The sequence below is a fragment of the Rattus rattus genome, chromosome 16 (genome assembly GCF_011064425.1).
Source record: "Rattus rattus isolate New Zealand chromosome 16, Rrattus_CSIRO_v1, whole genome shotgun sequence".
NCBI classification, from domain to species: Eukaryota; Metazoa; Chordata; class Mammalia; order Rodentia; family Muridae; genus Rattus; species Rattus rattus.
The window spans coordinates 31,464,437-31,485,021 of NC_046169.1; the positions used below are offsets into that span (position 1 = coordinate 31,464,437).

Below are 20,585 nucleotides of genomic sequence, written 5' to 3' on the forward strand. Positions count from 1 at the left end.
TCAACACGGTATGGTGTTAGGTCTTTCCTGATCGCGGTAAGGACTAGGTGGGCAAGAAACCAAGTATTATAAGGGCCCAGGTGATGCCACATGTCTGAAAGGGTGGAAACAGACCTACCACTGACCCCATCATATATACATCTAAGTATTTTGAGAGTCTCGCTGTGTAGCCCTGGCTAGCCTAGAACTTGCTTTGTAGTCAGTTACATTTTAAATCCCTTGTTGTGTGCAAACTTGTCCTGAGGTCAGAAGGCAACTTTTGTGAATGGGCTTTCCTTCCACCACACAGGCCCCAGGGATGGAGTTTGGGTTATCAGGCGTGGCAACAGGACCTGACCAGCCATCTTGCCCACCATATACCTGGAACATAATGAACTCATTATTACCAAGCACCTTCCTCAGAACGCAGTGCATTGCTGTCTCCTAGTCCTTTCTTACGGCAGTCCCTCAGACTGGAATACCCATGTCTGCTTCCTCAGAACGCAGTGCATTGCTATCTCCCTCAGACTGGAATACCCATGTCTGCTTCTAGACCCACAGCACCTTTCAGACGTTTGCTCTGATCGAGACTAAGGCAGCCCCCACTTTGTCACTCCTGCACTTCCTTTGCAGTGTGGCCAGCGTGTGTGTGAGGACCTCTGCTCTACAGAAGCCATCTGTATGGTTATGTCCGCCTCCAGTGAGGTGGACAAATCTCTGAAGTCAAGTTCTTTAGAGGCCAGAGGTCCAACGAGGACACCAGCCCCTAGCACACACACTTCTGAGACTGAAACCAAGGAGATGGGAATTACAAACCCTGACAACCCTCCCTCCCACAGGGGATGGACAGGTCCTGAGAACCTGTTCAATGGGAGTCCAGAGACCAGGATGTTTTCAATCCTCTCACACTCCTAGGCCAAATAAAGCCACTGGCAGCTCAGCCCATTCGCATACCAGGGCCCTGCACACAGCCAAACCAGTCAAGATACAGACACTTGCCTCTTCCCAAGCCTTGGCCTCCAGGCGCAGGCGACTGATTCAGAGAGTCTGGCTTGGCTTTACTGACAATGGATCAAATGCAGCACTGCAGGCCGACAGGACAACATCTGACTTGAGTTACACTTCTATGAGGGCTGAATTAGGGTCACCAGGTAGAATGGTCACCAAATAACTTGAGGGGCCTTAGTGCATGGGTTCAGTGAAAGAAATCATGGGAAATGCTCTGGGAATGTCACGTCTAACTGGACTGATGAGATCCGGCCTCACTGTGCCAGAGCCTGGCCTTTGAGGGATGCGGGAGCCTTCAGCTGGCTGCCTGCTCCCCAACACCTGCACACACACCTGCTCCCCAACACCTGCACACACACCTGCTCCCCATGACCTGCACACACACCTGCTCCCCAACACCTGCACACACACCTGCTCCCCAACACCTGCACACACACCTGCTCCCCATGACCTGCACACACACCTGCTCCCCATGACCTGCACACACACCTGCTCCCCATGACCTGCACACACACCTGCTCCCCAACACCTGCACACACACCTGCTCCCCAACACCTGCACACACACACCTGCTGCCACTGGACTCTGAAGAGCTGAACTCATTCAGTGTAAGTGAAAACTCTTTCTTCTGCTTTAGGGTATGCAGTATTCCAGGAAAATCTAAGCTTTTAAATTCTCAGAGACTACAAACAAGCCAATTTTTTTTTTTTTGCTTGTTTTTCTCATTTTTGAAATATGGACTCACTCTGTAGCCCAGACTGGCATTGGTCTCATGATAATCCTACCTCAACCGCCCAAAACCTGGGACTACAGTCACGAGTCACCGTACTCACACAGACACACACTAGATTTCTAAACAGTCACTGCCAACATTTCGACCCCTGGGGAAAGTAGCCTGTTTTAAGAGGTTTTCTGGAATGTGTAATTCACAGTCTGCTGGAAACCAAGAATGTAAAGAGGACCTGTTTCTTTCCTATACATACATCCATATATGCAAATCTCAAACACCGTTTTCATTTTTAATTATATAAATAATACATGTTTCATTTTGGAAAATAAGATTTATGTATAGCCTTCCAATTTTTTTGGTTTGATGTAGATCTATAATTTTTGTCACAATAATTTGAACCTCTCCAGAAACAAACAAGTAAATCAAAAGAAGACCCCCTCAAAAAATAAAAATCCAATTGTAATAATGATTTTACATCGGGTATAATTGTGCACACAAGTGCACACGCCTTTTCGCACACACGCACACACACACACACACACACACACACACACACACACACACACACACACACACACACACGCACACATGGGCGATGTATATCTGTGACTAGGTTGATTTATATCATATACAAGTCTTTGTGCATTAATTTCTAATTTGACTTTTTGACTCCTGAAGGAGCAGCAGCTGCAGAGCTCATGCACAGGCCAGACTCGCTCACTCAGTCGCTTACTCACTGGCTCACCCCCAGAGCCCAGCGTTCCTTACAGACACCGGCAGCAGCCTCCCATGTTACATCCTCCAGGGGAAGAGCACTTCGTGACGCGGCCACAACAGGATAGGAGCTTCGTGGTCAACCTCACTCATTCTGCCGTTCTTGAAAATACTCATCAAACATGGAGGAAGACTCTTCTTCATGCTCCTGACACAAAGGAAACACAGAAGAGACAATGCATTCCCTGCGCTCGGGACACCTCATCAGAGTCCACGCATTGAAGCCTAGGTTACCTTGGGCTCCTTAAACTCCAAGTCCTCCCCATACTGAATGGCGAAGTCGATGTGCTGGAGCACGATGTTCATGCTCTCCTCATCTGACTGATCGTACGGCAGAAACCGAACCATGCTGTAGTCATCAACCTACGGGCGCGGGTGTGGAGAAAGCAGGCGCTCTGACAGTGCAGAGTTTGATTCCCTGGCAGGTCTGTTTTATAATCATTTATACTTCTCCTTAAAGGTTCATATGCCAGCCGGCAGGCAGGATGGCTGGGGGTAAGGTGTTTGCTGCCAAGCCTGACAACCTGGGTCTGCTCCTCAAAATGCACATGATAGACAGAGAGTCAACTCCTGCAGACTGTCTTCCTGGCACACGTGCACACATGCATACCTGCACGCATGCACAGTTGCATGCTTGCACACACACACACACACACACACACACACACACACACACACACACACACACACAAATAAACATTCACATGCACTGGGCTGGGAAAAGGAGCCCTGGAGACAGACAGCACTAATGGCTGACCTTTCTGACTCTGACCTGCTAGCACTGAGCTGTCCCACTGCTACCTGTCTAACTGCCTGAACTAACCATCACGTCCTGGTTCCCCCAACACTCCCTTAAGGGGTAGCACTGGGCTGTGCTGCCCACACAGGTGGACACTGACTGGCCAGGGGCATCACTAGAGGAGGCCTAAAGGTACCACTGCAAGGCTTACCAGACCACACACGGCCTTTGTCAACTTCTTGAATTTCTGGCTTCTTAAGTCACCTGTTGAATCTTCTAGCAGAGAGTACATGTCTGGATCTAGAAACCTTTAAAGTGAGAGGGAGACAGGGAAGGAGGAGTACACGAGGGAAGAGACCACGCCAGAGCCTGTCTCAGGGCAGAAGGCTCATCACCCCCACAGAGCTCTGCTGGGGACAGAGGGCCCTGAACTCACTTCTCAATTTCCTTCTTGGCTTTCTTGCTCAGCAGGTCCATCTTCGTCATGATGTTAACCTGAGGGATTTCCAGGGAGATCATGGCACTCAAGGCTGCCAGGATGCCAGAGATAAACTGGGGAAGGAGAGAGAACAGACAGACCAGTTACTGCCAACGAGGGCCTCCTGCTCAGTGGAAGGGAACCCAAGACACTGATCTCACAGGGAAAGACACTGGCTCAGAAGGTGGCGGAGGCCTGGCCTTGAAGGAGAGGAGAGGGGACATCATCTATGTGAGCAGAGGTGTGGCAGGCCTTTACCCCAGCTGTGCAGATGAAGATCCAGTTCTGGGCCAGTCTTTGCTACACAAAAGACTGTCCCAAACCCATCAATGAGTCACTGGATCTACCTTGATTTCTTCTCTGGATTTTGACCGGGATATTGGCCTTCTTTCTCACTGACACCCCTCACGACTACTAATGAGAACATGGAGTCTATATTTTCTAAATGGGGCTAAAGGTCCTTAGAAATTAAAAGCAGGGGTTGGGGATTTAGCTCAGTGGTAGAGTGCTTGCCTAGGAAGCGCAAGGCCCGGGGTTAGATCCCAAGCCCCGAAAAAAAAAACCAAAAAAAAAAAAAAAAAAAAAAAAGAAATTAAAAGCAGATTTTTCAGCTTGTCTCACTCTGTAGCCCAGGCTAGCCTTGAACTTGCAGCAACACTCTTGCCTCAGGCTCCTGAGTGCTATGATTGCAGGCATGAACCACACACCCAGCTCAGTATTTTTAAACACACTCTCTAACGATGCCCATCTGCCTCAGTTCTTATTTCTTAAGCAGGTCCCCAATCTATTTTCCTTCTTATTTTCTTGAGGCAGGGAACTCTGGCTAGCTTGAAACTTGATTTGTAGACAAGGCCGGTCCTGAACTCAGATTCTTCTGAGTCTGCCTCCTGAGTGCTAGGAATAAAGTCCCCACACCCAGCTAAATCTATCTTAGGTAAACATACATTCACATAGTCATTTGACAACGGGAGACACTAAATAAATGGAAGAGCCAATGAAACGTGGAGACTCACATAGAATGGGCAGAGCAGTCAGTAGCTTTCTACCCAGGACTGAAAAATCTACAAGAGATTCACCCTCAGACCTTGAACGACTCCACCATGAACTGAGAATCAACCAGGAACACCCCGCACACTCGGAACTCCCACTGTTCAAGCTGCTGGACCAGCTGCTTCATGACGGGCAGGTGGGTGTAGAGCTCAATCTGACCTGCAGGGGGAGCACAGGACAGCAGTCAGATCAGGTCACAGTCAGCACCTGCACACAGATGCTACAGAGATGGAGGAAAAGCGGGAAGGGCACAGCGGCCGCATGCCTACAGTGTGTGCAGCCCTCGGTTCAAGCCCCGGTACTGAAAGAGAAGGACGCCAGATCCTGCTACACATCCAGGTGTTTCGCTTTGTCGTCTGTGGTGCTGCGGACTGAACTGCAGCTTGTACCTGCTCGGCAAGTCTGCGTGACTCTCCATTCCCTCAGACTGTGCAGTGTGCAGCTCTTCCTCATTTCTGTGGGGATTTGCATTGTTCCTGAGCTTCGTTGTTTTGATTTATGTATCTGTATGTCATGTGTTTGCAGGTGCCGATGGAGACCAGAACAGGGTGGCAGAGCTGAAGTTACAGAAGTTGCTGGGATTTGAACTCGGGTCCTCTGGAAGAGCAGCAGTGCTCTTAACCTCTGAGCCACCACCACATGTACTCAGCTGTCACGGGGACATTACGGGCTCCCAGGACAATCATGGAACCTGAGGAACAGCTACCACAGGGACATCACAGGCTCTCAGGACAATCACAGAACCTGAGGAAAAGCCACCACAGGGACAGCAAGCCGACTTTATATTTTTCCCCAGTGCTGGGGCTGGGATGTGACCCTGTGGCAGACTGCCTCCCTGACATGAACTAGCCCAGGACTCAACCCTCAGCACAGAAAGACAGTAACCCGCACAAAGAGGCAGCTTGGGAATATTCACACCCATAACGCATGCATGAACGAACGAACCCATGCACACACTTGAGCATGCTTGCTTCTGAGGGAGTTCACTAATTACGAGTAAGAGAAAGAAAGCAAGTGAAGCCCCCCACACACATACATACAAGTGAGGTTGGCTAGGCTCCAGTCCACAGCTCACACGTCACCTGTCCCTTCCCAGTTTCATCTCACAGCACCTCTGCTCACCCAGTCATCCCCATAGCTTCCTGTCTGAGGCCCTTTGCCTGCACAGCTGTCTCTATTTTGTCCTATGGCCTAGTTTAAAGGACAATTGCCCAGTTGCCTCTGGAACCCTTCTCCTGTAGGACAGTTTGTGTTCCTTCTGTGGGTCACCTGACAAAGACATTAATCATGGGGTGACTGTTCATCCCGCTTGCTTGCCACTGGACCCTGAGCTCCACAGCCCTGGCCCTGGCTCTGGCTCCTTCGCTCTTCCAGTTGTCTCCAGTAAGCACCTGATAAACCCAAGGGATAAACTGGGGCCAACTGGGTTCTGCAGTGTAGCTGCTCACCACTGTCCCCAGGAGGACACAATGTCACAGCTTCAGGGCAGACTGTACATTCAAGCTGGGGATGTACCTGGACAGTCAAATAGGATGTAGTCGTCCTCGACGTGGCCCAGACAGTTCTCCAGCCAGTCAAAGTTATTGGCAAAGTACTCCATGCAGAACACCAACCCTCCGTTGGGACCAAACCGCAGAGAATCGTCCTCCATCACGTCGTCCACCTCAATCAGTTCCCGGATGTCTGGAGAGTCAGGCAGGGACCACAGTGAGTGTCCACTTGGAGAACTTAAATCAACAGACATATAAGAAACTCACACTCAGGGCTGGGATGACGGCTCAGTGCTTGGTGCACGAGCGTGAGGACCAGAGTGTGAGCCTCGGGCACCCATGTAAGAAGCTGGGCATAGGGGTTGGGGATTTAGCTCAGTGGTAGAGCACTTGCCTAGCAAGCACAAGGCCCTGGGTTGGTCCCCAGCTCAAAAAAAAAAAAAAAAAAAAAAAAAAAAAAAAAAGAAGCTGGGCATAGCTGCACATCTGTAACTGCAGTGCTGTGGGCAGAGACAGGAGTGTTGCTGGGGATTGTGTCCAAGGTCAGTTAGAGATCATGCCTCAAAGGTGGAGAGCGAGAGAGACCAAGCCAGCTGACTGAACACACTGCAGGGATAGCACACAGTAAAACTTATGTAGCCATAAGAGGGGCGCTGTTTTGTGTGTTTGGTTTTTTGTTGTTGTTGTTGTTGTTTTGTGTGTTTGGTTTGTTTGTGTTTTTGAGACAAGGTATTAGACCAGGCTGTCCTAGAACTCACAGAGATAGATCTGCCTGTCCCTGCCTCATGAGTGCTGGGATTAAAGGCGTTCACTGCCACACCCGGCTTGGAGGAGAAGCTCTTTAAGCTCTGCTACAGAATAAACTCCCAGGAGTATCAGTAAGTGAAAAACTTAAGGCACAGAACTTCCTGTAAGAATTGATCGGGTGTACTGAGAGAAAAACTGGCTGTGATGGCCCCACACCTCCAGTCTCAGCTCTTGGGAGAGAGAGGAGGGAGGTCTAGAGAGCTGGGTCCTGTTTCAAGGCAAAAACCAAAACCAAACACAACAAAATACACAAGTCCACTGCACACACTTTATAAACCCTCAGGCTGGACTTCAGAGGCACAAGTTGCTTATGGAGGAACACATCAGAAACCGGCAACACTGGCTATGGAGCAGGCTTGACTGCTGGGCCACACACGACTCAGGATTTTTCCCGTGTGGCTTACAGTTTGGACCATTTGGCTATGTAGTACCTACATCAAGAAGTAAGCTAAAATGAGGCCAACTGCTACCTCTTAACTTGATGACCAAGAAGCCAGTTAACTCCTAAGCCTGTGTGACTGACCTCTAGAAAGGTATCAATCTAAATAGAACAGGAAGTCGCCCTCTGTGAGGTCCCCAGGTCCTTCAAACATCTTTCTGCTTAAGGAAGCTGAGTGCCTTTGCTGACAGGATCCCAAGCAACAGCCTGCCTTTCTCTCTCAAGAGAAAGACAAGAAGATGGTTTCCACTTCCTCTTCAGCCTGCTCCCCCACTCCCCCTGCTACAGGGCTACACTATCAAGAACACACTCCTGCCTCACATCTGTGATCCCAGCCGTCACAGGTAAAGGCAGGAAGTTTAAAAGTACACGGCCATCCTTGGCTACAAAAGGTGTCTGAGGACAGCTCTGGCTACGTGAGACTATTTCAAAACTCGGAATAAATAAAAACATTCTGTGGCAGCGTCCACACTGCAGAACCTTCTCCCCCACCCTCCATCCCCTCCTGCTAGCTGTCAGCCCCACCGTCCCACTGCTAACTCTGGTCAAAGCTGCCAATGTCACTATGGTCCCACATCTGTGGCCATTTTACAGCTCAGGTGGACCTATGTAGTCTTTCTTGAAAAATTCCCTCTTGTTCTTTCTGAAGCTTACTGATACACCGCCTCTAAGAGCCTCCAGAGAACATACAGCTTCAGGACTCAGATTCTGTCCCTCTTCTATAAGGAAACTCCCTCTGAACATGAGGTCATCCATCCTGGAACTCAATGTGCTGAGATTTTATTTATTTTGCTGCTGGCTCAAATATTTGCACCTTCCATCTATCTAAGTGAGCAGCTTCTGTTTAATTGAGGTCTACTGTTTTTAAGTTTTTTTTAATTGCTTTGTTTTGTTTCACTGAGCGCCGAGGTTACCAGCATGCACCTCACTTGGTGTTATGGGGTGCTGAGGGTAAAACCCAGGGCTTCATGGACCGTAGGGAAGCACTCCAGTACCAGGCCACACCCCAGCCCTGAGCCTCACCTTTCTAAGCCAGCACAGGTGCTGTTTACTGCAGACAAACCATCTTACCAAAGTAAGCAACAAAGGAACAAGACAGAAAGACAGGGAGGCAGGAACCCAATCACCTTGGAGTCTTCCAGCAAAGACCAGAAAAGGAGGCCATTGTCCCCACACCCACAAACACCACCACCACCAAATGCCCTTGGCCTCACCTCGCTCACCATGAAACCAGGGGTGAGTACGTGAGTTGACTGAGCATCAGTTTCTGGGCTGAGCAGTCAGCTCCCAGTGCCTTCTGAGCTTTACTGTGCCTGAAGAAGGCGGCCCTGCCAGGACTTACCAGCCATCACGGGATAGTTGAAGTGTTCTGCCGCTGGGTCCAGGTTGACCACCTGGACAGATCGGTTGAGGGCTTCGCAGTGCTGAACCATGGTGGAACAGTAGGTGCTCTGTAAGGTTACAAGGTAGGGAGTTAGCACCCAAGGCAGTATGGTGCCACCCTTCACACTGTCAGACACCTCTCCCCTCTCTGAGCCAGTGTCCACCCAGACCAAACTACATCTCCAGGGAAAACCCTAGGAAGGGGCAAAATCAGAGCTGCAGATCAAGATGCAGGGCTTGGGCTCAGCAAACTTTTTAAACACAGTGCACAAATTAACTTAGATTATAGACATGACCTCTGCCTTGCACACCTTTAATCCCGGCAGGCGGATCTTTGTGAGTTTGAGGCCAGCCTGGTCTACAGAGTGAGTTCCAGGACAGCCAGGACTACATAGAGAGAAACCTTGTCTCAAAGAGGGGAAAAAAGCAGAATCTAGTGGAGCACACCTTTAATCCCAGCACTTGAGGAGACAGAGGTGGGCAGATGACAGGCTAGATAGCACCATGTACACAGTGAGTACCAGGCCACTTAAGAACTAGTTAAGACTCTGCTTCACAAAGAACAATGAGGGGTTGGGGATTTAGCTCAGTGGTAGAGCGCTTGCCTAGCAAGTGCAAGGCCCTGGGTTCGGTCCCCAGCTCCGGGAAAAAAAAAAAGAAAAAAAAAGAAGAACACAAAGAACAATGAAAAGACCAAACCTAACCCCTCAGCCTTCCACACACACACACACAAGGAAAGAAAGTCTGCTATAATCATTCTTTGGGAACTGGAGAGATGGCTGAAAACTTAAGAGCACTTGCTGCTCTTACAGAAGACCTGGGTTTTCTGCAAGTGACTGCCTCTTCTGGTCTCTTTGGGCAGTGCCCACAAATGGTGCATATATACACACATATACACGTATCAGAAACCCATACCCCAACTTTACCCCCAGCTCCTGGTGTTGGAATGGAATCCAAGGTCTAAACTTCTGAGAAACAGAGAAGACGAGACCCCATTCTGGGTGTGTGGCAGAAGGCCTGTTCTGGAGTTAAGACAAAAACAGACTCTGATTCTGGACATAACTAAGCGTATGATTCTGGGGGGAAAAAAAAACCCTTTCTGTGTCTGGGTATTCTACAGATTACAGATCAAGCACATGGAGACGTTATGAAAACCTGGAACGACAGTGTCTGGAGCAAAAGTATCCTACTACCATTATTTTAAAGGTATGTGTCCTGCGTTAGTACGTGACCATGTGTGCACTCTGTTCGAGGAGGCCTGAGGTTACAGCTCTGTATGGATGCTGGGATTGAACTCAGGTCTTCTGGAAGGTCAGAACAAGCTCTTAAGCGCTCAGCCACCTCTCCATCCGCCCCATAGCTATTAAAGATGCTATTACTCCCAAACAAAAACCAAGGTACGAGCAGAAAGCGGAAGCGAATTACCCAGGGTTCCCCGCGGCCCAACCGCCCACGAGCCGCAGGTCCTCCAGCCTCACCTTCCCGCTGCCCGCGGGGCCCATGACAAGCTGCGCATACCGAGGCATGCCGGCTCTCCGGGTTCTCACAGCGATCTGCCACACTCCCTTCAGCCTTCGCGCGACGGCCACTGAGTTCCGGGAGCGTGGGTAGAAGCCAATCGCAACCCAGATCTCTTGTCCATCACTGGTATTTACTACACCTAGGACTACGGAGCGTCCCAAGGGCCAAGTGCCCTGTGAAACGCGTACCGAGGAAAACGAAGAGGCGGAGACAGGAGTTCACGCGTGCGCAGAGAAGAGAAAGCGCTGCGAGCCGTTGTCGGTTGGCCAACAGGCGAAGACGGTTGCCTGGGTGATAGCGGATCGTGAATAACGCTCCGCGCCCCGGGGCCGGAGCACTGATTCCTTGGCTTTGACTCCTAGGGTGACAACCCAAGGTTTGCAGATCCTCTGAGGGTCTAGAATACTGAGGTGGAAGACACCTTTTGCTTTAGGGTGCGTGTGTATGGATTTGCCCTGACGCGTCCTGGTCACGGAGAGATGTCAAGGCGCAGGAGCCTGGTTACCTGAGGTCTCCTCCGCCTCGGGTCTAGTTTCAGGATCTCGGGTCGTCCTCCGCACCATCCGGGAGTCGTTTGAGCAGGGTCGGAGGGTAGAGCCGGAGGCCGCAGGCTCACCGCGGAGTGACGCACGCGTGTGGACAGGATGCCGAGCCGTTGTCCCGGGGTCGCGGGGCCGCCTGCCTTGGCCCGGACGGAAGGCAGCGAAGGGTGAGGCCTGGGAACCCCTGCTGAGGAGGCGCGAGCCGGGGAGAAGGCTCTAGTGAGGCCAGGGGCTGGCGAGGCGGCCTCGAAGCCGGACAGAGACTGCGGCGCGCTCGCGTTTTCTGCCCCTAACCTAGGGGCGAGTCTAGGGCCCAGCCGCCCTGGACCTGGGAAGGTTTTAACTATTCCCTAAGATGATTGAGGACAGTTGACTTCTGATGTCACAGCTCCCCTGTTCCCCCCCTTTTCCCCTTTCCTTAAAATCAAGAGCAGGATGACTGGGATCCAAACAGGCCCACGACCATGGCTCTTGTTGAATCTGAATCCATGGCCATGAAATAAATATATATTTATGTTTATTAAATATATACTATTATTAAATGTACATTTTATTGTACATATATATTTGGTACTAAGACTTATTAAACATGCGACGGGGTTCCCGTTTGCTTCCCTGTTTCATAATGCTTGTCAGGGTGCTGGCTCAGTGGTCCCACAGTCACTGAGAAACTGCAGGAAGCAATTTAACTTTTTGGGAAAAGTAAAAAGAACGGATACAAGATTGGAAACACTACAAACCGACGAACTAGTTACAGCACAACATAATTACTCGTTTCAGTACAGCAATTACTTTTATTAAAGAACAAGGAAGATACCATGTGAATATACGTACAGGAACCAAACTCACTACACGCTTGATCTCACTGTAGAATTAGACTAGGAAGCTATGAAACCAAATTTAACCAAGTCCTTTCTGGTAAAGTAAGAATTGGACTGGGGATACAGCTCAGTGTTAATAGAGCACTTGTGTAGTGTTGGTTAGCCCTGGGTTCTATCTCCTAGTGGCACATACACTCAGACTTTCATCCTAGTAAGATAAAAATCTGACAGCTCACTTAGAAAAAGCTTTATTCATTCATTTCTGTAGCCTAATTAGAGGGAAAAATTTGCAAGACATTGATGAAAACAGGAGAAAGTAAGGAGCACGTGAATCTGTCATTAGACATTGAGTGACTGTCAGGCTGCCTGATTACGTATAATATGTGTTCTTTCCTGACAGGTCAGCTGGACAGTCTTATCACCAGAATTCCAAAGGCACTGGTGAGCAGCATAAAGCAGGTAATACATGTGGATTACAGATTTGAGAGAAACCAGGTTACCTGTAACTAAGTACACAATGGAGGGTTTTTTGTTGTTGTTGTTTTGTTTTAAAGATTTATTTACTTATTTATTATGAGTACACTGTAGCTGTCTCCAGACACACCAGAAGAGGGCATCGAATCTCATTACAGGTGGTTGTGAGCCACTATGTGGTTGGTTGGAATTTGAACTCAGGACCTCTGGAAGAGCAGTCAATGTTCTTAACTGCTGAGCCATCTCTCCAGCCCCACAATGGAGTTTTAACAATAGGCTCAAAGGGCTGTCAAGATGGTGGGAGCAGCTGCTAAGGGCACTTGCAGTCAAGCTGGACTACTGAGTTTACTTCCCCCAGAACCCACAGGGAGGGGAGAACTTTTTTTTTTTTTTTGAGTTGTACTCTTAAAAAGAGTTTCAAAGATGAGAGATGAGCTCTTTACCTTTTGTTACTGTATAACACTTTTTTAAAAATACCAGTGACAGGGGTTGGGGATTTAGCTCAGTGGTAAAGTGCTTGAGGCCCTGGGTTCGGTCCTCAGCTCAGGGGAAAAAAAAAACCAAAAACCAATGACTTGTAAAATATGTTGAGAATTAGCAATGGTTGGAACGCACAGGGCAGACCTGTTGTTTACATGTGGACGAAAGGGAAGAATCCTGCATGAGCAGCTTCAAAAACCATAAACTATTTCACAGGGAGCTCTTTCAAAATACCTCTTTTTCTGATGAAGTTAAGAGAAAAAAAAAAGTCCCTAAAGGCCTTTTGCAAGTTAAGGGATAGGGGGGTTAGAGTGCCCTGGCCTTGGAGACATAGGTGTGTGTGCAGGGGATGTTCGAGGACAACTCTGTAGAGTCATTCTCTCCTTCTGTTTGACAGTCCAGGGACTGACCTCAGACAGCCAGACATGCTGGGCAAATCCTTTACCATCGTCAGGCCTGTACCTCATGTTACTTGCACTGAACTGGGGTGATGCCGAGCATCTTTTTATGTGAGACACATGGATTCCAGATGTTTGTGTGTTCTAAAAATAAAGGGCATATTATATATTGTCTCAATATTTAACTCTGCTTCACGGTAATCGTTGGTAGTCATAAATAAGTATTATTAATAATCTTTGCCTCAGGAAGTCATACGATGTCTTTGCCCACAGAGAGAATCAAGGAGGGACACAGAATGTCCTCACACACTGCCAAACTGCAGGAGTTATGGAGAACTACTCAAATCCAAACAATTCACATCCCTAAATCAATGACAGATGCGTCTTTTCTAAAGGTAAGACAGATTTCTAAGTGTTAACTACGGTGTGTGTGGAGGTCAGAGGAAAACTCATGAGAACCAGTTCTCTCCTTCCACCCTGTGCGTGCAGAGGTCAGACTCAGGCTGCCAGGCTTGGCAGCAAGCGCTTTTGCCAGCCCTGAGATGTTTCTGGGGGACGCCTACTACTAGGCCCAGGGCCTCCCACATCCTAACAAGCTCAGCTCCTGAGCTATAAGGCCAGAACTTGGGTCTGAAGATAAACTGCTCAGGTAGAATCTAAGGTACTACAGACCACATGGTACACACCTAACAGACCGTCAGTGAGTCCGTGAAGGGAGCTTTCTGCAGAGATGTGGTAATCTAACACTGGGGAGCCTGTCTGCTTCCTTTTTTCTTCTAGCTCTTTCCTTTGGATGCTGGCCAAAGCTAAGCATGCTTCCGCTGCCACTCTAGTTCCTCACTGCATCTCTGACCTTCATACCTAGCTTGAAAGGCATGGCTTTTTCTCCACTTCTCTCCTCCTGGCAGCTGCGGGCATTTTCAGTTTGCCTGGCTTATTATATTTCCTCTCAAAATTAAAAAAAAAATTGTCCTCAGTCTTCAAAAACCAAACAAAAAAGAGTAGGACTAGGCCTTACCCCAGCACTGGAAAAACAGAAACAAGCGGATCTCTCTAAGTCTAAGGTCAGCCTGGTCTACATAGGAAGTTTGAAGCCAGCCAGGACTACATAGTGAAATCCTGTTTCAAAAAACAAATAAAAAACCCAAAACTAAAACCCACCCACCCCCAAAACAGAATCATTCATTAAATATGTTGGATAAATTCATGAGTGACTTCAAGGATTATAAGTTAAGAGTCGGGTTGGGGATTTAGCTCAGTGGTAGAGCGCTTGCCTAGCAAGCGCAAGGCCCTGGGTTGGTCCCCAGCTCCGAAAAAAAAAAAAAAAAAAAAAAAAAAAAGAAAATAAGTTAAGAGTCACAAGGGTTCTTTGCAGGAACTTCAGAGCTAATACGTTTCTATTAGGAAGATCCAAGTGCCATTCACCAAGACACTCCAGCGATAAAGCCCAAATTCAGAGCCTTCACTCAAGGACTACAAAATTAGAAGCAAGCAGTAGAGAAAATGGCAACGAGGGTTTTACAGCTATGGACGTGTGTTCTCCCTGGGTCACAGTGGAGAGCTAAGCATGGTGGCATGGACCCGTACGTAGCTCCTGCTACTGGGGAGGCTGAGGCAGAAGGGTGGCTCAAGCCCAGAAGTCAAGACAAGCCACAGTAACACAGTGACACCTTGTTCAAACAAATAGATCAAAAATCTAAGGAGTAATGGCTCAGCTCATGGCTGTCATCCCAGCCCTTGGAAGGTACACAAGAAGATGGGGAGTTGAGGCCAGCCTAGGCATTAGAAGACTTTGTCTCATATAAACAAGAAAACTTCCCATAGCTGGTTAGAGTCTCATTTCTAAAGTATTGTAGTTAGTAAAGAGTTATTTAGACTAGTAGTTTCTTTTGCCCAAAATTCCTACTCTAGGTGAACGACCTATTCAATAATGTACATTTTATGCCTACATATACATACATGAGTCTTGCATCTCTCTTTTTTTTTTCTTTTCTTTTCTTTTTTTCGGAGCTGGGGACCAAACCCAGGGCCTTGCGCTTGCTAGGCAAGTGCTCTACCACTGAGCTAAATCCCCAACCCCTGAGTCTTGCATCTTAAGGAAGGAAATATTTTTTTAAAAAAAGGACGTACAGGGGCTGGGGATTTAGCTCAGCGGTAGAGCGCTTACCTAGGAAGCGCAAGGCCCTGGGTTCGGTCCCCAGCTCAAAAAAAAGAACCAAAAAAAAAAAAAAAAAAAAGGGCGTACATTCAGTCACAATTTGATTAAAGAAACCTAGTATGGGACACACACTTATATTCCCAGTGTTCAGATGGAGGCAGGAGGACCAGAAGTTCAAGGTATATAGCAAATTCAAGGCCAGCCTGGGCTATATAAGAGCCTGCTTCAGGGGCTGAGGAGATGGCTCAGTGGTTAGAGCACTGACTGCTCTTCCAGAGGCCCTGAGTTCAATTCCCAGCAACCACATGGTGGCTCACAGCTGCCTTGAACTCCAGCTCCAGGGGTTGGTTGGACACCCTGTGCATCATCTGTACTTGTGTACATACCCACAGATAGACACACAAGTTTTTAAAATGTAGGTTGGAAACTGACAGTATGTTTCACAGACACTAGCAGGTATTTTTCTGCTCTGGAAAAGGTGTTTCTTTAGTTGAGACAGTAAACTAAGGTGCTTTCAGGTACCACCATCCTATACCTTAAACATCAGAGTGAAAGGCAGGGGCAGGGCAGATGGCTCTCAGCTGGGGAAGCTGTTGGACACCAAGCCTGAACCTGCATTGGATCCCTGAGATCACACAGTGGAAGAAGACAACCAAAAGCTGCAAGTTAGGCATACCCAGACACACACACACACGCTCACACACACATACATGCTCACACACATACATGCACACACACAACATGCTCACACACACATACATGCACACACACAACATGCTCACACACATGCTCACGAACACATGCACACACATGTTCACACACATACACACACATGCTCACACGCTCACACACACACATACACATGCTCACACGCTCACACACACACGCTCACACACACACACTCACACATAGCTCACACACACATGCACACAAAGTAAATCAAGCAAGATGTCCAACTTGAGAAGGTAGATGGGAGCTAAAGCTTGTGGACAGAGAGCTGAGCCCCTCTTTGGTTCTCAAAGCTCAAAAGATAACATGAATTATTGTAGGTGGCAGCTACAGCCATTTGCATGTTTTAATAAACTGTCATTTCCTTTTCCTCTGGGCAAGTTGAGATAACTGAATTTGCTTGTGAGAACCATAAAGATGAGGTGGGACAGCCCTCAACATCCATCCTTTTAGTAAGAAGACTACTGCCTTGTGTTGTACAGTGTCATGGGTCTTCGCAACCACCAAGGGCAGCATTATGTCACTCTGTGAAAGATAAGGCCATTCAGCTCACCACAACTCAGTAGTTGGTGTTGGCTCAACTTGAGTCTTACCTCCAGTAGCTTATTTCAGGCATCTGTAAGCACAGCCCAATTTGGGAAAAGGTTTCCTGGTGATAAAGAATCCAACCCCATGTACATAGCAAAGTTTAAGACATGGCCACATGAAGACTCTTGGTAAAGTAGACAATAGGTACTGTAGATTACCTGAGGAGAGAGGCTCACAGGTCTTTCTTTGACAAGGGTGTGGAGGAGCAACACAGGTAACCCAGTGATCTCTAGGCTATTAAACGCAGGTTAAATATCCACATCTCTCCCTTAGAAGAGAGGACCCTTTATATTTGACATTCCCAGCTCTCCCAGTGTCTCTCTGTGAACGTAGGACCTACATGCCTCCTACACTCTAGCAGTCAAGAGCCCCCATTCTGTCTTTCAGCATCCAGAACTCACCTCGGGCCAGAAGCGCTACCTGTGCAGCATTGCTAAGATCTGCAACTCCAGCTACCTGAGGACCTTAATGAAGAGGCAGTACATGCATCTGTTTCATCACGGGTTACAAAAGCCAGGCAGGTGTCCCCCACTTGGTTTCTTGTCAGTTTAGAAGTGAGAGCATCTTCTAAGAGGTGATTTGTGTTCCAGGTGTCCTCACTCATCATAGAAGCCATATCAGCTCTCGATACTCACAGAAACAGCATTCCCCCTGCACTACATGGAGACACCATCTGGAGAGAGAAGACTCTCTGGGCATTGCAGCGGAAGCACCTGAAATGATCATACATTCCCTTTGGAGACCCCTGAGACACAAAGAAGGGTCTGTCTGGTTCTTGAGTTTAAGAAAGAAAAACCACCCAGTTCTGTGTACAGAATCTGGGGAGCCTCCCGAGATTAAAACTCCCATTTCCTACAATCACTCCCCTAAACTCAGATGAGGGAGGCCACTTCCTCTTCCTTGAAGTGAGTGGGATATGACATTAAGGGCGTCTGAGTTTCGGTGACAGGATGTATAGCCCAGGTATACCTCAAATGCAGGGTAATCTCTTGCCTCAGCTTCCCACATGCTAGCATTGTGGGCGTGCCACCACACCAGGTGTTCCACTTTCCCACACGTATAATCCGGATGTATAAGCATTTCTTGATCAGGACAAGAAGGTTCAGCAAGTAAAAGTATTTGCTATGCACGCCCAACAACCTGTGTTTGATCCCTAGAACCCAGGGTAGAATCTGGTAGAGCAGATTCCCCAAAACTATCCTCTAACCTCCATACATGAATCACATGAACCATAGCACATCCACCCGTATTTAAACACAGAATAAATAATAATAAAAAAAAATTCGGGGTTGGGGATTTAGCTCAGCGGTAGAGCGCTTGCCTAGCGAGCGCAAGGCCCTGGGTTTGGTCCCCAGCTCCGAAAAAAAAAAAGAAAAAAAAAAATTCTGGATCACCTAGAGCTAGACTGCACTTCCCATTCAAATTCCAAATAATACAGATTCCTCCAGAAACATGTAGTGCTCCTGCAGAGGGGAGTACTATACGGCCAGGAGGAGGAACAACAGCAGCTCTCAGCAGGTGTGGTGGCATAAGCCTGTAGGCTCAGTACTTGGGGGGATCAGAAGGTTACTTAATGAGTTTGAGGCATGTTTGGATTACATGAGATTGTGGTTCAGAAAATAACCCACAGCTTACACCACAAACGTGTCAGTCTCCAAACTGTGATGGCAGTGCTGTACTTCAGGGTTAGCGGATCACAGGATAATCTGGGGGATGGGGGTCTTTGGTAATCCCAGCAGCTAGTAAAAAGAACCTTATTTTATGTTTGAGACTGACAGCACTGTTCACTTTACTGTCTCCAATTAAAATATTTCCCTTTTCACAGGTTAAAAATTGGATATGCATCTAAAACAAGATGCAAGTCCCTGAAGATTTTTAGAAGACCAGGCAGACTGTTCTTGCTACCAGGTAACACACCACACACACACACACACACACACACACACACACACACACACACACACAGAATTAGGGATTTTTGTTTTTGAAACAAGGTCTCAGAACCAATCCTCCTGTCCCTACTTCTGAGCACTAAGATTATAGGTGAGCAGGGTTGCCATGTCTGCCTTGCACTTTTGAACACTTTGCTTAAAAAACACTAAACCAAATACAGTCGTTCTAATTAAGTCTTGACTAAATATTTTAAGTGTGATGAGTTCTGACCATGGTGGCACATGACATAGGTCCCAGGGCAGAAGCAGTGAATCTGAGCTCCAAAGCAGCTTGACAAGTCCAATCAGAGCTGCTCAAGAATACCCTATGTCAAACCCAAAACTAAACATGAAGCAGCTTATGCCTCCATTCAGAATTCACTACTCAAGGGAGTGAGATTCAGTCTTTTTCTCCTGTGCTAGGCGTGTGCTCTGCACACAGACTTTCACCCCAAGTCCTTCAGGGTCTGTTGTTGTTGGTTTTGTTTTAGGCAGGGTCTCTCTCTGTCTCTGTCTCTGTCTCTGTCTCTGTCTCTCTCTCTAGCACAGAGTGACTGATAACCAAGTGCTGGGACTATAGACTTTGCCAGTATACCCAGTATCACATGTATTTTGTAGGTGCTGGCTAAGCATGTGCAGTCCTGTCCCAAGAGTCCAGTCCAAAAAGGCCAAGGATAGATACCCTGGCAGAGGACACATTGCCAAGGTCCTCAAACCATGAAAGAAAAACTAAAGGATATGGAGACACTGAAAACATAACTGAGTGCTACGAGTTCTAATTCTCTCACTGAAAGGCTTTGAAAATCAGTGGGAATAGTGTATACTATACTATGCGTAGCACACTTAGGGTGCTGTGACTACCGTAAAAGAGATTGGAGGAAGTGAAAGGTAACTAAGTTGAAAACAGTAGGGGATTTGTTTTTGCAAAAGCTTTGTAAGCCGGGCCACTTGAAGTGGTGTTTAGAAGTTCATTCCCAGGCTTGTGTGTTGGTGCACACCTTTAAAAGCAGGTGGCCCTCTTGTGCAGTCTGTGGGCACCAGGCACACACACAGTACATAGACAAACATGCAGGCAAAATACCGATACACATAAAATGACAGTAATAAAACTGGAGAACTTTATTTCAGAACACATTATAAACGCTTATCTTCCCTTTAGTTTCTTCTAAGGATTATCAGCCATGCATGAACGATGAGACAAAGGAAGAGGATCTACTGAATGAGTGCATGCAGTCCATGTCCATTCAGGAACAAGGCTCATCTCATGCCAGCCTGACAGTCTCGTGTCCCACACCAAGTTCAGCCATCCCCTAATACCCACATGTTGAGCCTGAGGGGACAGTGAAGAGTTGGAACCATGTATGGGATAGTGCTAGTAGCTGCTGGTATGTTATTTTGGTTATTGAGAAATTTATAATAGCCTTCTTCGTCTAATATATTTCCGTGTTATATCTGTAATGTATGCTTGTTTCTAGCTAGAACAATTAAAATTTTACTTGCCAAATAAAACTGAATTTTAAATTATGTTTATTTTCTGTGCATTGGTGTTTTGCCTGTCTGTGTGAAGGTGTTGGAACTCATGAAGCTGGAGTTCTAGACAGTGTAGGCTGCCCTGTGGTTGCTGGGAATTGAACCCCAGTCCTGGAAGAGCAGCCAGTGCTCTTAAACTGCCACTGAGCCATCTCTCCAGCCCCCTGAATTTTTTCAATCTGACAAATGTTATTTTTTTCTTTTAGTTTATAAATTTGTAGTTTATAAGTTTATAAATGTGTGTGTGTGTGTGTGTGTGTGTGTGTGTGTGTGTAATTGTTGGTTATTCCATAAAGCTTTTCTTGATTAAACAAAAATATTGACACAGAACAGTATTTGCAGACCTCACCTTGAAAAGCAGATTGGTCAAATAAAATTCAATAACCTATGGATAAGACAGCCATGGTGATGTATACCTTTAATCCTAGTGCTTGGGAGGCAGACAGACACAGATTTCTGTGAGTTCCAGGCCAGCCTAATCTACACTGATTCCAGTAAGCCAAGGCTATATGGTGACTCTCTCAAAAACAAACTGT

General features: G+C 47.5%; 2 protein-coding genes across 3 annotated transcripts; one reads left to right on the plus strand and one right to left on the minus strand.

Moving 5' to 3' along the window:
• Nucleotides 1-1,987: 1,987 nt before the first annotated feature.
• Nucleotides 1,988-10,552, minus strand: Gpn3 (GPN-loop GTPase 3). 2 transcript variants are annotated; one of them, XM_032886678.1, is made up of 8 exons: nucleotides 10,356-10,552; nucleotides 8,837-8,945; nucleotides 6,274-6,441; nucleotides 4,793-4,917; nucleotides 3,667-3,782; nucleotides 3,442-3,538; nucleotides 2,726-2,854; nucleotides 1,988-2,639 (listed from the first exon to the last, which is right to left on the minus strand). In XM_032886678.1, the coding sequence occupies exons 1-8, from the start codon at nucleotides 10,401-10,403 to the stop codon at nucleotides 2,577-2,579; spliced, it is 855 nt and encodes a 284-aa protein (XP_032742569.1). In that variant the 5' UTR covers nucleotides 10,404-10,552; the 3' UTR covers nucleotides 1,988-2,576. The 2 variants fall into 2 exon arrangements, with proteins under 2 accessions (XP_032742569.1, XP_032742570.1); XM_032886679.1 differs by having other exon boundaries at nucleotides 10,396-10,537.
• An 86-nt stretch (nucleotides 10,553-10,638) lies between these two features.
• On the plus strand, nucleotides 10,639-20,043 carry Fam216a (family with sequence similarity 216 member A). The gene is made up of 7 exons (XM_032886680.1): nucleotides 10,639-11,107; nucleotides 12,162-12,220; nucleotides 13,387-13,508; nucleotides 16,976-17,105; nucleotides 17,179-17,350; nucleotides 18,414-18,496; nucleotides 19,679-20,043. The coding sequence occupies exons 1-7, from the start codon at nucleotides 11,043-11,045 to the stop codon at nucleotides 19,831-19,833; spliced, it is 786 nt and encodes a 261-aa protein (XP_032742571.1). The 5' UTR covers nucleotides 10,639-11,042; the 3' UTR covers nucleotides 19,834-20,043.
• The last annotated feature ends 542 nt before the right edge of the window (nucleotides 20,044-20,585 follow it).